This window comes from Ambystoma mexicanum, chromosome 2p (genome assembly GCF_040938575.1).
Source record: "Ambystoma mexicanum isolate Mex_15411 chromosome 2p, UKY_AmexF1_1, whole genome shotgun sequence".
Classification (NCBI taxonomy): domain Eukaryota; kingdom Metazoa; phylum Chordata; class Amphibia; order Caudata; family Ambystomatidae; genus Ambystoma; species Ambystoma mexicanum.
This window is the reverse complement of record NC_090923.1, coordinates 951,166,298-951,179,055: the sequence shown is the minus strand read 5'-3', so window position 1 is coordinate 951,179,055 and position 12,758 is coordinate 951,166,298. Positions and strand designations below refer to the sequence as shown.

At 44.5% G+C, this 12,758-nt stretch overlaps 1 protein-coding gene across 3 annotated transcripts in view; it reads right to left on the bottom strand.

Annotated features, from left to right (window-relative positions):
* SCYL1 (SCY1 like pseudokinase 1) overlaps nucleotides 1–12,758 on the bottom strand; it is an 846,426-nt gene that overhangs the window by 641,767 nt on the left and 191,901 nt on the right. For all 3 annotated transcript variants that reach the window (XM_069644735.1, XM_069644736.1, XM_069644734.1), the window contains exon 5: nucleotides 6,893–6,983. In XM_069644735.1, coding sequence (XP_069500836.1) covers nucleotides 6,893–6,983 — 91 coding nt within the window. The remainder of the gene's footprint in view (nucleotides 1–6,892; nucleotides 6,984–12,758) is intronic.

Below are 12,758 nucleotides of genomic sequence, written 5' to 3'. Positions count from 1 at the left end.
TACAACCCACAATCTGTCTATGCTGCGGTCTGCTTTTATAATGCAGGGCTCTGTATGCAGGGACTGTCTCACATCACCATTGGTTGCAAAGCTCAGCTTATTCCCTGCACTAATCAGTGCCTGCCTTTTCCCCAGGAGGAGAGCTGCACAGCTGTGAGGCTTTTAAAAACCCTCTAAGCCCCTCCGCCTTTTCCAATACGGTTTTACAAGCAGTTTGAGGTTTCTCTTCCATGCTGCAGGCTGAAAGTTCACTTTTCATTCAGTCTGGAGAGCGAGAAGTTTGCTTCTCTGATGTGTTGGAATGCGGATTGGTGGTGGCGGTCTCATTTCACAGTCTGCTGGCATTGCTGTATTTCGTGGCTTCCGGGTGTTCCAGGCCGCTTGCTGTTGCATTGTGGGAGATGTATGAAAATATAAATAGAGAACTGTGGCCAGCGACTGTATCGAAAGGCATAACTGGCACAAGGGGGTGGGATTGTTTCAGGCACCAGAGACCCCCGTCTCCCTCCTCCCCTGCCAAACCCTCACATTGCATACCTGGGGCAGGACTTGGTTTGAGGTATGTTTTATAACGCCACATTGCCTTAACAAATATGAAAGGTTCCATGTAATAATGTCCCCGCATAATTTTCTCCTGACAAAAAAGTTGCAGTTTTTTGCAGATACATTATTACATTGAAGATGCGAGGGACACCCCTGCAACCTATGTTTTTTTTGTTTTTTTAAACGGAAGCAGGGGCCATCCCTGCAACCCGCCCCTATACATAATGTCACCATATATAATGTCGCCAATGCTTTTCCCGGCAACATTATGTATGGGGACAATATGTATGGGGACATTACCCGATACCTTATGAAAGGGGACATTACCCGATACCTTATGAAAGGGAGTCCAATTACTTTTAGAGACCGATCTCCCTGCATCATTTTATTACGAAAAATCAAAAAAGCTCAGGCTATTGTGCCCACACAGATGGCACTCTGTCACAGGGTCGATGTCCAAAACATCTGGAAAGCCAAATGTTGCATTCTTGGGCCTTAGACTGCGGATATCCAGCCCCAAGGAAGCATAACAAGCTCTTATCTAAAATCAGAGTCTTGCCTCAAAAAACATTTCTCATCTTCCAAGACTCATTACTGAGCACAACTTCTGATTGATTTCAACTTTAACTTCTTTGACTATGTTAATCGTACCCAAACTGAAATTTCTGTATGAACACATGCCCATTTGTTTGCAACCGATCTTACAACAACAATGTGGAAAGAGCTGTTAGGACAGAATTACATTTTTGGGGGTTCTGCAGTCTCATTGTATTCTTATGAGACCACTTCTAAGTTTTATTTTTCTCCTTTTGGGAGGTGGGGGGGCGGTCTGATTTATTTGTATGGTCAAAGGGACTTCTGCTGAAGTCCCCCTGCAACTAAAAACGCAACTAAAAACGTTATTGTACTCCTTATGGGTATATGGTCCAGGAGTGGCCATAAGGCTCCAAAGCCCTTTGCGCTGAAGGGTGAATAGATCACCCTATATTGGTTTTAGGGTGTAGGCTGGGCCAACTAATATTTAGTTTTGGCTGGCTGCCAAAACCTTTGTTTTAAATGCTCTAAAGAGATTGGTAAGCTGCCAGAAGCTAGCCTCTGTGAGTGAAGACACATACGGGAAACCCTATTCCTGAACAAATTTTGGCTGGATTTTTGAAAGGTGTTGGGAAAGATTTAATTTTTGCTTTTTTCTCTCTAAAGACATCTATGGAATCCCCCCAACCTTATGCTGCTGCTTTGAATCCATTTTAGCTTTCGAAGGTAAGTAAAGCCTTTTTATTTTACTTACCTTGCTTAGTTCATCTGTTCTAGGGGCACCAATCAGTCACAATCACTATCGAAATTCCTTCTGTGTTTAAACTATACACATCAACTCACAGTGAGGTGCGGCAGGGGTACTTGGTTTCCCTTTTTCTTTAAGTTACTTGCATAATGGGTTGTAATGGGCTGGTAGCAGTGGATATTTTTGCATTTTACTGCACAATGTCTTTTAGAGTACCATGATCCCCCAAATAGCTGTGCCATGAGATTTCGCATTGTCATTTGGCCATCTTGTTCTTTGGCGTTCTTCCTGTGCTCACATGGCGTTTTGTGGCTGGATATTGGGACAGGGACTGCCTGGCCTAGTCCACATCATGCCCAAAGTGTTTCTGCTGCTGGGCAGATGTGACGGCCAGAGGTTGGACAGATTAACAGCTCCTGCCAGTTTGAATGGTGCAGATCCTTGCTATGATCCTTGCTATTGGTGGACACTGGCTGAATTTAGGATTAGAAGAGGATTCCTGCAACCATTTTGACAGAGCGTTGCTGGAGCCGAGACTCCTTCAAAGAGAAGCATCCTACTGAAGACCCATGGATTGTCGCTGCAGCCAACCAGCATGGACTTCAGCTAATTTCCAGTGAAGCCCTGCTTCTTTGTCTGATCACCTAAAGGTCTTCATCAGTGCTTCAAACCCCAGGCCGGTGAGAACAACCAGTCTCAACCCCTGTTTGAGGATTCAGAAGTGTTCAGGGTACTGCCCTATGAACGACCAGCTCCTGTCTATGCTAACTTGCTGCACCAGTCGTCAGACTCTGGACTTTGCATATTCTAACTTGTGAGACAAAAGGCCTTCTCCTGCAGTTGCAGCTCTCCAACACTAAGATGGGCCTTGCAGGACTTGCTTCTTTGTCTTTCGCCAGTAGGGTTGTATGTTTTCCGTGGCCTAACCATGGTGTTATTTGCCGTCTCCCACCTGCATCGTCTCCTGGAGGGGGGGAGAGGGGGGGGTGTCAGCCGAGTTTGTCAGCATGGTGATGGTAGCCTTCTCATCATGGAGGGTCAACTGGCAGTCCAGTCACACCAATCACACAAACCAATCAAAAACAATATGTGCAGACCACTATCAAACATGAATGTATTCTTATTTTGTTTAAAAATTATGCGTCTCTATTAATGAGAAAGCATCAATGATAATATATCACTCAGTACATATTCACGTGGGGAAATGAAGTGCAAGAAAAGTGATGTCACATGCCTACACTCTACTGGTGTCCCTAGGGGTCAAAAGCTTTCTTCTGGGTACCTGTGGAAAGGAACTGGGACTTACCTGGATTCTCATAATAACCACAACTCAGCCTACATACCTCCTATAAAGGCACCTTCTTCAACTTTAAGTGACTGTGGTATTTTTCAAGGGTCCCTTGGGTTCCCTACTAAGCCCTGGATTTTTAGAGACTGTCCCTGATTAGTCCCCCATTTGTTGGATATTTTTAAAATATCTGCATTACACTCTGGTCGAAGGATAAACAATGTTTCATTGTGATATGTTACTGTTTCTGTTTCCCTCAATGGTGTGTAATATGCCCCAACTAAATTAAATCCAGGACTTTGGTAGCCCTCCTAGCTACGATATACATGGTGTTCCCCGGTTTACTACATCAAAGTGCTATAAATGTTTTATATGCTTATGTATCGGTGTATAAAACTTTACAGTGTAGCAGGAAAAACATGACTAAGCCCCATGTGATACCCTTGATTCTCACCGGTAATTAATACTTGGTATCTTGTCTAGGCTCTTTTCTTAACTTACCTCTGGAAATCATATGTATATGATCTACCACTAGGTACAGAGCTTACAGTTTAGGGGAAAAGGCGAGTTTGGTCTGAACTCCAATTACTTTTCCTGTGTAAACTGAATACTTGCTATCCCCAGCCCACCATCATAAATGTTATGCGGGACCATAGAAATAAACTGCCTTTTTCCAGTACAGCAGTGTGGTGTATTCTTTTGTGGTGTTAGGGAGAATTCCTATTTCTGTGCCAATTCCCTTCAACATTAGAGACCCCAAGCTCTTTTGCTGGACTTTAGTACTTTTTCATGTTAACCCTTGAGTGAGTGAGCCCTTTTGCTCACTCCCTCATGTGTTTTGACCTGATTGGGATTATAGGTTTCCTTTGTTTTTGGAGTCTGACAAACGCCATAGGCATCTACTTTTTGTATGGTGACACACAGCACCTTCAGATTTCTCATAAGGTTTAAATACCTTTTCTCGTATGAACTACTGTTCCATAGAATAGTAAAGTGAAATTGACTTTACTTACCTTTTCTCTTTGTAGGTCCAGCACACACCATTTTATGTGGAGTGCTGGGGTGTTAATTAGTAACCCCTTATCCTACCTACTCGTGTAACATTTTTTGTGTTACCGTCAGTACTTTAAATGGATGGTGGCAGTGGTTTAATTTTCCCACCATTGTGCTTTTTACCGCAGACTGAATCCTCAGCTGCAGAATAGCACACATGGGTGACCATTTTGTCAAAACGGCCTGATCTTTTTTCGACGTTTTCCAGTTGTGAGGTCTTTCTTGGGTTTTACTCTGCGCACCAAGCCAGGTTTGAGACCTTTGTTCGTTTTGCCTTTGGCGGGCTTTAGTACTGAAACCCGCCTCTGGCTCCAGTGTGTCTGGAAGAGCAGGAAGTGAGGGAGGTGCCCGAAACTCCCCTGTCCTTTGTATTTAGGAATGCCTGAATGCACCCAGTCCTGATTGGCTGGTTGGCTGTCCTTTCAGGACAGTCACCCTGCTGGTTGAGTGACCGCTAGGCTGTGCATGAATGGGAGAAACCTGCTTAAAAAGTGAGGGTTTTGGGACTGAAGACAGAGTCAACCACTGGGAAGAACAACCCAACTAAGAAACCATGAACAAAGCTTGCTGAATCCTCCTGGACCTTTGAATTGCACGGTGAAGCCCTGCTGCTGTGCTGAAACTTTTCTGATCGACAAATGTAGCTCCTGAAGGGACGACTTCTTCCCTTGGGTTAGTGAGACCAACTAACCCCGAGATGAACTCCACTGGACCATCTTCCCCGACTGCCTGTACTTCTATGCTGCTGCAAGAACTGATTGCCAGGGGTCGAGAAATCCGTAGTCGAGTGCAACGTCTGCAATCCGGCCAGAAGCTCCAGGAGTCTCCCCAGAACCCTCCAGAAGCAGGACGACCAGAGCTTGAGTCCCCTCACCAGACTGCAGGACTCAGAGTGAAGGAAGCCCAACCGGTGTCCAAGATCCACAGTGATGATGTTTACCGAGCGACCGAGCGATGACACCGCGAAGTGCTGCTGATCAGAAAAGAGCCTGTAGCTGCCGACATCTGAATTGCCGCCGCAGGGGTTCTCCAGATGTCCTCCCTCTTGTCCCCACGACTGGGACCCAGGATCAACATTGCTTCAACCAGACAGAAGCCAGCTGGACCACTCCTCTTCTAACCAAAGGTACTCTTCTGATTTGGGGACCTTACCTCAGTGTATATTGCTTTGCTCTTCTCAGTTGGGACTTGCAGTAGCTACTTCGCTAGAGTTGATTTCAGCTCTACCCTTCACAAGTTTAACAGCTTGTGACCATACAGTGATTTTTAACTTTGTGCAAGACTTTCTTTCTAAGAAGTGCCTCAGCTCCATAGACTGTGCTCCAATTGACTTTGGCTGTCCTGGCTCCCTGCAGACTCTTCTAGTCCATTTGACTTTGATATTTACTGTCCCTCAGAGGTGATAACTTGGTTTTTAACTATTATTGCTGGGAAAGGTTGTCTAGACTTCCTTGGAAGATTTAAGTGCTCACATGCTCTGAGAACCCGTTTAACCTTTTTCCTTCCCTTTCTGCAAACCTCAGAATCTACAAAGTGTACTAGTTATATATAACTGTCCTAGTTAGTGAAGTCTACTCGGGGTGCAGAAGTGTGTAAAAAGCATCTCTAAAGAGTATCTACTAGCTTTGTGTTGATTCTGGAAAAGTATTTGAAAGTATATTCGATTGTTACCTATATTGCCCTTTTAAAGAATGCTCATTTGAAAACTACTGTTAAATAAAATAATTACTTCTAACGAAAACCTTGAGTGGAAGTGTTACTTGGCTACTTGTATTTGTGGATTCCATTGCTACAGCTCTATAGCTCACATTGACTACTCTTGAGATAAGACTGGCTGCTCAGATACACTACCAACTTGTGTAGTACAGGCCTATAACAAAAGGTGGGTTACCTAATAACAAGAGGACAAGTGTTGTGTAGTCTCCCCCAGGACTACTACATCAATTATTGCTTAACAGGTGTCTATTAGAATGAATTGTACATCCATGCTAGTCTTCCTCCTTCCTAAACTGGAGTGTCTAATCTTTTCTTTTGAGTGACACACTATTGAACTGTTAGGATAGGTGGTTACACAGCCCTCAGCAGAGAGCTGTGCAAAAACCTCCCAAACAGGAGCTCAACAAATTGAATCAATTGGATATAATGAACTGTTGAAGTGCTTAATAGGAGTTTAGACAGGTGCACTGCTATACTTGCCCTAAGCTTCCCATACTAAGAGATACTATTGGGAAATAGGGTTGCAACTAGGCTATAAAAAAAAACGAGGAAACGGCAGAAATCGTATAGACCATAAAGCCCAAAACAAAAGCTGGTAAACAGGAATCAATTAATTGTCCCGTTTAGAGTTAAAAGCCTATTGTAGAAGGGATCATGCACTACATACAGTTCAAAGAAAAAGCAAAACCTTTAAAGGGAGTACTTTACTGACTCAAACCACCAGGGTTATTTATAAAACAAGGTCTTCATTTGGTCTGAAAAACAAACTTGAAGGAATTTGAGGCCATTTTGAGGCAATCCTCAATGCTTTCAGTATAATCTCTCTTCCCATGACTCAGCCAAAGGAACCGGTAGGCCACACACAGTGTCTACAGCAAGAACCCTAGATCAGTTATTCATACTGGAGAAGGCTGGCTATAGAACCCTTAGCAAGAATTGGTTTAAAAAGGGATTATTCACTAAATAGACTGCACTAAAGAATGAACTATAAAACAAGAAAGCATGGATACCTTTCCTAGTGACCGCAGTGATGATGGGCGAGGAAGAGATCCATTAAACACCTCCCAGATGAGGCATCCAAGGCGCCACATGTCTGCTGACCTGAAGGAGATGCAAAGAACATTGAAAGTCATTACTAGGCCCATAGTCCCCAATACCTACCAAGTGATGATTTGCCACTAACACAAATGTGGTTCATTACTTAACAACTCAGATGAAAAACAGTGTACTCTAGGTAAAGCATGTTGCATAGAATAAATGCCTCAACACCAACATGTCCGAAAGGTCAGGAGGCTAATGAATCAGCCGATGAGCTCTATATGTAACCCGATTGAGATTAGTTAAAAAAATTACATTTTGATTTAGTTTCTCGGCTTTCCAAATTCAATTAAATTGGTGTTGTCGGATTAGATAATATTAACATCTGTTAATGAATTGCTTTGTGACTTCTACTCCATATGATTATTACAAATCCATTGTGAATTAGCAAGCATGCCTTCATTTGCCAAGACATTGTGGTGTACATTGGCTCCTCAGGATGGAAATACTCAACATTTACACTTAACGGTTTTTACACCTCATCGCAAAGAACATATTGGTTTGAATTGAAGTCAATATTTCTTTTTGTTGGTATTAATAGTACAAGTCTACTTTTCTAGCCTGAAAGACTGCACAGCTAGTTTCTCTTCAGAATGAAAATGCTAATTATTAAAGAAAATAGCATACTATGGTAGGTCAGAGATAGGAGGTAGACAACTGGACATGTGTGGTTCAATACTTGATTTCATTAAACTTAAAGAAAATCCTCACCTGGCCCTATCTACATGGTAGAGGTTCCCTGTTCTACAAAACAACAAACAATGCTCGTCAGGATGTCATACACACACAACTAGTCTTCCTTCCAAAGATAGCCTTATTTAACTGGCCCTACCACTACATTACAGAAAGACAAAAAAGGCAAACTTGGCCGAGAGAACTAGCCCCTTTTTTGGCTTCTGCTTGTTGGTGCGCGACTCCCTCCCCAAACGGCTCTCTCGTACTCTCAGGTTCTTGGCTTTGGATACAGTTAAAACAAACCTAGTGTTCCTGAATTTTCCCACAACATTCAAAAGAAAATAATGCCCCCGTATGCCTACTAAGCTTCAGCTTTCTTGTACAGTTCCAACAAATCACTAGTTAATTTAATTTGACACTTTCAACTTTCCTTCCCCTGTTCTTGGTCCACCCTTGCAGGATGATTGGCTATAAGATAGGCTTTACTTGTCGGTGGTCCTCGTGGACTGAGTGAGTCTGCTTCATATAATTGCTTACATTTCTCCACCCAGTGTGTGGCTGTGGGGTGTAACCCAGACTGGGCTCAGATGTCAGATGTCTTGGGTTAAAGTTTCCTTCTCGGGGAATGTATCTTTCAGCGGCAATCCTTGTGGTTGTTTCTACTTCTTTTAGGCTTTCGGCTACCAATACTAGAGTATATGCTTTGGGTTCAGCCCTTTGGGGCGGTTTGCTTACTCTTTGGTTTCCGTTAGCCCCCTCTTGGACCTTATATTCTCCCCCACACTCCTCCTCTTTGGGTTTTTCTTTCAGTTTCTCTGTGCTTTTAGTTCCACTGGCCCACCTCTGTATTTGTTACACTTGCTTAGCGTTTAGGTTCTCTTTTGGGGTTAAACAGAGTTTAGCCGTCCTCCTCTCTCTCCACGCTGCGGTCTGCCTACCTTTCTACTCGCAGGACCAGTCGTATGGGGAAGCGGTCGCTCCTTTCGGGGACAAAATTGTCCTGTTCACCGGCTTTGTCCTTCTTTGCTCTGATGCTGCGTGTTAGAAATGTTTCTCTTTTAGGCAACTGTTCCTCCGTATTCTATGGACCCCAAACTTTTTGCTTTTGTTTTACACCTTGTCCTGACTTTCTGCAGATAAAGAAAGTCTTTCGCTTCACTTCACTGGCCTTTTGCTAATGTGCTACGGGGAAACAGACTACTCATTCAGACTGTCAGTACTGGGAAACAATGTATCCCTTTTGTTTTTTGACTTGTTACCTTTTTGGGTAACTTTTTCATATTGCACACTGCATCTTCCAATGCAGTGCAATTGGGATACTTTTGCATCACTCTACACTTGTACCAAAGAGATTTTTGGTTACTTTTAAATGTACCTAAAGAGAAGCTGGTGGCAGCGGGTACATTTTTACAATTTTTGCTATATTTTCAGTTAGCACATTTGCAGATTAGCACATTAGCAGATTTACCCCCCACAAAGTGGGGGGTAGATATCTCTCCTCTGCAGGAGCCTCCCTCTGGAATGGTCTCCCTGCCCCTCTCAGGCTTGAGCCGGATCTCCTTAAGTTCCGGAAGCACTTCAAGACCCTCCTTTTCTCATCCTACTCCCCAGTCTACCGTAGTGACTGGCTGCCTGGTTCCCTCTGAGTGCTACAGGGCACCAGGTCCCCCGCCCAGTCCCCCCCCCTTCTGCGCAATTGGCATGTGGACCCTCATCCCTTGCATTCCCTGGCACTTGCCCACCTGGCATCCCCTAGCCACTGTGGCCCTCTTCCATCTCCCCTCCTTTTCACTTGCACTCTCTCATCTTTGCCCTGCTCTTCCCTTCCCACACTAGCCCTTTGCAGACCGGCATTCCCCCCCCACCCCGCAGGGTTGCACTTCTTGTTACTGCACTTGCACAATCCAAATGTCACAAGGCCTAGTAGGGCCACTATTGTTAACTTTCTCCCTTGTTCCCCCCCCACTCCTCCTTTTTGCCTTGTGGCGCCTTGAAACACTGTTGTATAGGCGCATTACAAATATCCAATAAATAAAATAAACAGTGGCTAGTGGCCCAAGATTGCTGCGTCATGAGATTTTTTGCTTTTTCTTTTGCCATTTTGTTATTTGGCCTATTTCCTGCCTTCTCAGGTCAGGAATTCCCTTTCATGGTCAAGCATTTACCCAGGAAAGCTGCCGTTTTTCGCGGGCTAGTGCATGCCATGTCTGTATGGGCAGAGGAAGTGGATTGCAACGGTCTGGTCCCAATCCACAAACTGGTGTCACTGTGTCTAGTGTGCATGCATGAGCCAGCCCCACAATGGTCCAGGATTAGATCACTGCTGGTGCGCATGTGTGTTGCAGATCCTTTCCATTGGAGGGCTGAGTTTGATCACTCACCTGAATTTACGATAAGAGTCCTGCAGCCATTCCATCAGATCACAAGAGGAGCCAAGTGTCCTGTGTAGCTGTGCACACTAAGGAAGACTGATGAACGAATTCTGAAGAGGCCTGGTGACCATACTTGATGCTGTCCTGGTGAAGCCCTGCTGGACTACCTGATCTCAGAAGACACTTGCTGGTGCTTTGACCCTTTGCGCACTGGTGTAACCAGCCAGTCTCAACACATTCTCACAGTCCTGCAGCCTGGAGCATTTGGAAGGGTCACTGGGCCACCCGGTGGACTGGCCAGCCCCGTTTTGGGCTACCGTGCCAGAAGCGTCGCTGGTATCAGGGAGAATTCTCAAAAATGTGTTAATTCCCTCCACCTTAGAGATCCCCAGCAACTTCGCTGGATTTTGAGGACTTGATTTGTTTAACCTGGAGAGAGTGTGACCCTTTTTCCCACTCTCTCATGTATTTTAAGGTGATTGTATACACCGTGTTTCTTTTTGGTTATGTGGTCTAACCAACTCCATATGCATCATCTTTTACAATTGTGTCACAAAACACCTTCAGTGCAGTGCCACAGGGAAGTCTTCCAGATTTCCGAAGGTTTAAATACCTTCTCTGGGATCAACTACTGTTTTCCAGAGCAGTGGAGTGAAATTGACTTAACTTATTCCTGTAAAATACTGGACCCAGCACACCCCATCAATAGAGTGCTGCAGGGATTACTTAGTATCCCCTGTGTCTAGTTACTCATGTAGCATTTATATGTTACCCTTTCCTCTCAGAATAGCTGGTGGAAATGGTTTTACAACGAACTACCATGATTTACCCCGACCGCGAACTGTTCGCAGCTCCGGTAACATTAAATCACGGAAGCCATGTTTTTCAAAATGGCGCTGACCCTCCTTTGTTAAAATGGTCCACCATTTCTTTGTGGAAAGGTCCTTCGAGTTTTTATCTGCGCACCAAACCAGGTCTGGTCTCTTTGTTCATTCGCCTTTGGCAGGCTTCAGGAGTGAAACCCGCCTCTAGCTCCAGAATGTCTGGGTAGGCAGGAAGTGAGGGAGGTGTCCGAAACTCCCTGTGCTTAGTGTCCTATGAGGCCCAAATGCACTCTGTGGTGATCGGCTGGCTCACTGTCCGGCAAGGACAGCCACCCTTCTGGGTGAGTGACAGCTAGGCTGGAATAAATGGGAGAGAACTGAATAAAAGGCAAGTCTTTTGGCTTGGAAGGCTAAGTCGACCACTGGACGGAGGAACCGAAGAAGAGCTTGAAGAGGACGCCTGCTGCAGCTCCTGGACCGTTGGTTTGCTCAGTGAAGCCTTGCTGCTGTGCTGAAACTCCAAATTAGTATCGACAGAGAAGCCCTGGAAAGAAGTCTTCTCCCTTTGAGTTGGTGGGACCAATCGACTCCCAAGTAAGCCACCTGGACACCCATCTCGAAGCTGGTTGAATTTCCTCAGAGTTGCTGCAGGAAACCATAGAGCCAGGGAGAGGGACGCCAGATTGTGTGCATTGCTTGTAAGATGGCCTAAAGCTTTTGGTAGATCCTCCGAACTCCCATGAAGCAGGACTGACCAAGCCTGACCCCACTCATTCAAGTGCGGGACCTCAGATGTGAGGAAAGTCCACCTTGACAGCCAAGTACCGCGCTTATTGCCATTTGCTGTACCACATGGAGCTGAAATGCGAAACAGCCACTGAAAGTAAAGTTTGCCGGTTGCCAGTTTTGACAGTGCAGGAGTCCCCCGACATCCACCCTCTTGTCCCCACGACTGAGGCCTAGGAACAGTGAGATCTACAGAGCTGCGCAGGAACAGAAGTCTTCAGCTGCATCTTTTTCTTCTTTACAAAGGTACTGTAAAACAAGTCTAAGGGAGCGTACCTCCTTCTGTGGAAGTGGTTGCAACTTCTGCAACTCACAAGTCTAATCAGCTTGTGGCCCTACATTTGATTCTTCTTTTTATCAAAGACTCCTAAGAACTTGTGCAAGTACTTTTCCATTTGCTTACCTGAAGTGCTGCATCCTATACAAAGACTTTTGCCCATTGACTTTGGCTTAGCCTATTTGAATTAAATGACTCCTCTAAGTGCTATCTGAAAGTATTTGCCCCGCTTATGAATATTTGTAATTTCTTGTGTTGTAATAACCTTTGCCTTTTACCAACTTTTTAAGAATGTTCTGAATGCCAACAGTAAGATATTAATGTCCCCAGCACCCTTGTTACTTAAGTCACCTGTGGGTGTAGGTTGTGTCTGTGGGCCATTCCAAAAGGGTCTTGTCTGATTCAGAAACTCAGAGTGTACAGTATTGAAGTATATGTGTGTGTTACTATTCTATTGCTCCCTTCCGAAGAAGGCTTTATAACTGACTGATAAATAAATAATTGTTTATGCAATAAACCTTGAGTGTAAGTTTATTTGAATACTTGCGACTGTGAATCTTTGTGCAACTCCACTACAGCTTACATTTCCCCTCTTGAGATAAGCCTGGCTGCTCAATACGCTACCAAAACTGTGTAGTGCAAGCGTATACCAAAGGTTGGGTTGCCTATACCTGTAGTCATAGTTGCTTGTTGTGTTTCCAGAGGATACTGCATTCAAACTTTGCCTAACACCGGTGGCAGGAGGTGAGGATATATTGTAGAGTTGTTACATTGAGAGTTTGCTTTACTATTGTTCAACTAAAAACCTTCACAAGGCTAAGCTCCACTAGAAAAGCAATTGTAA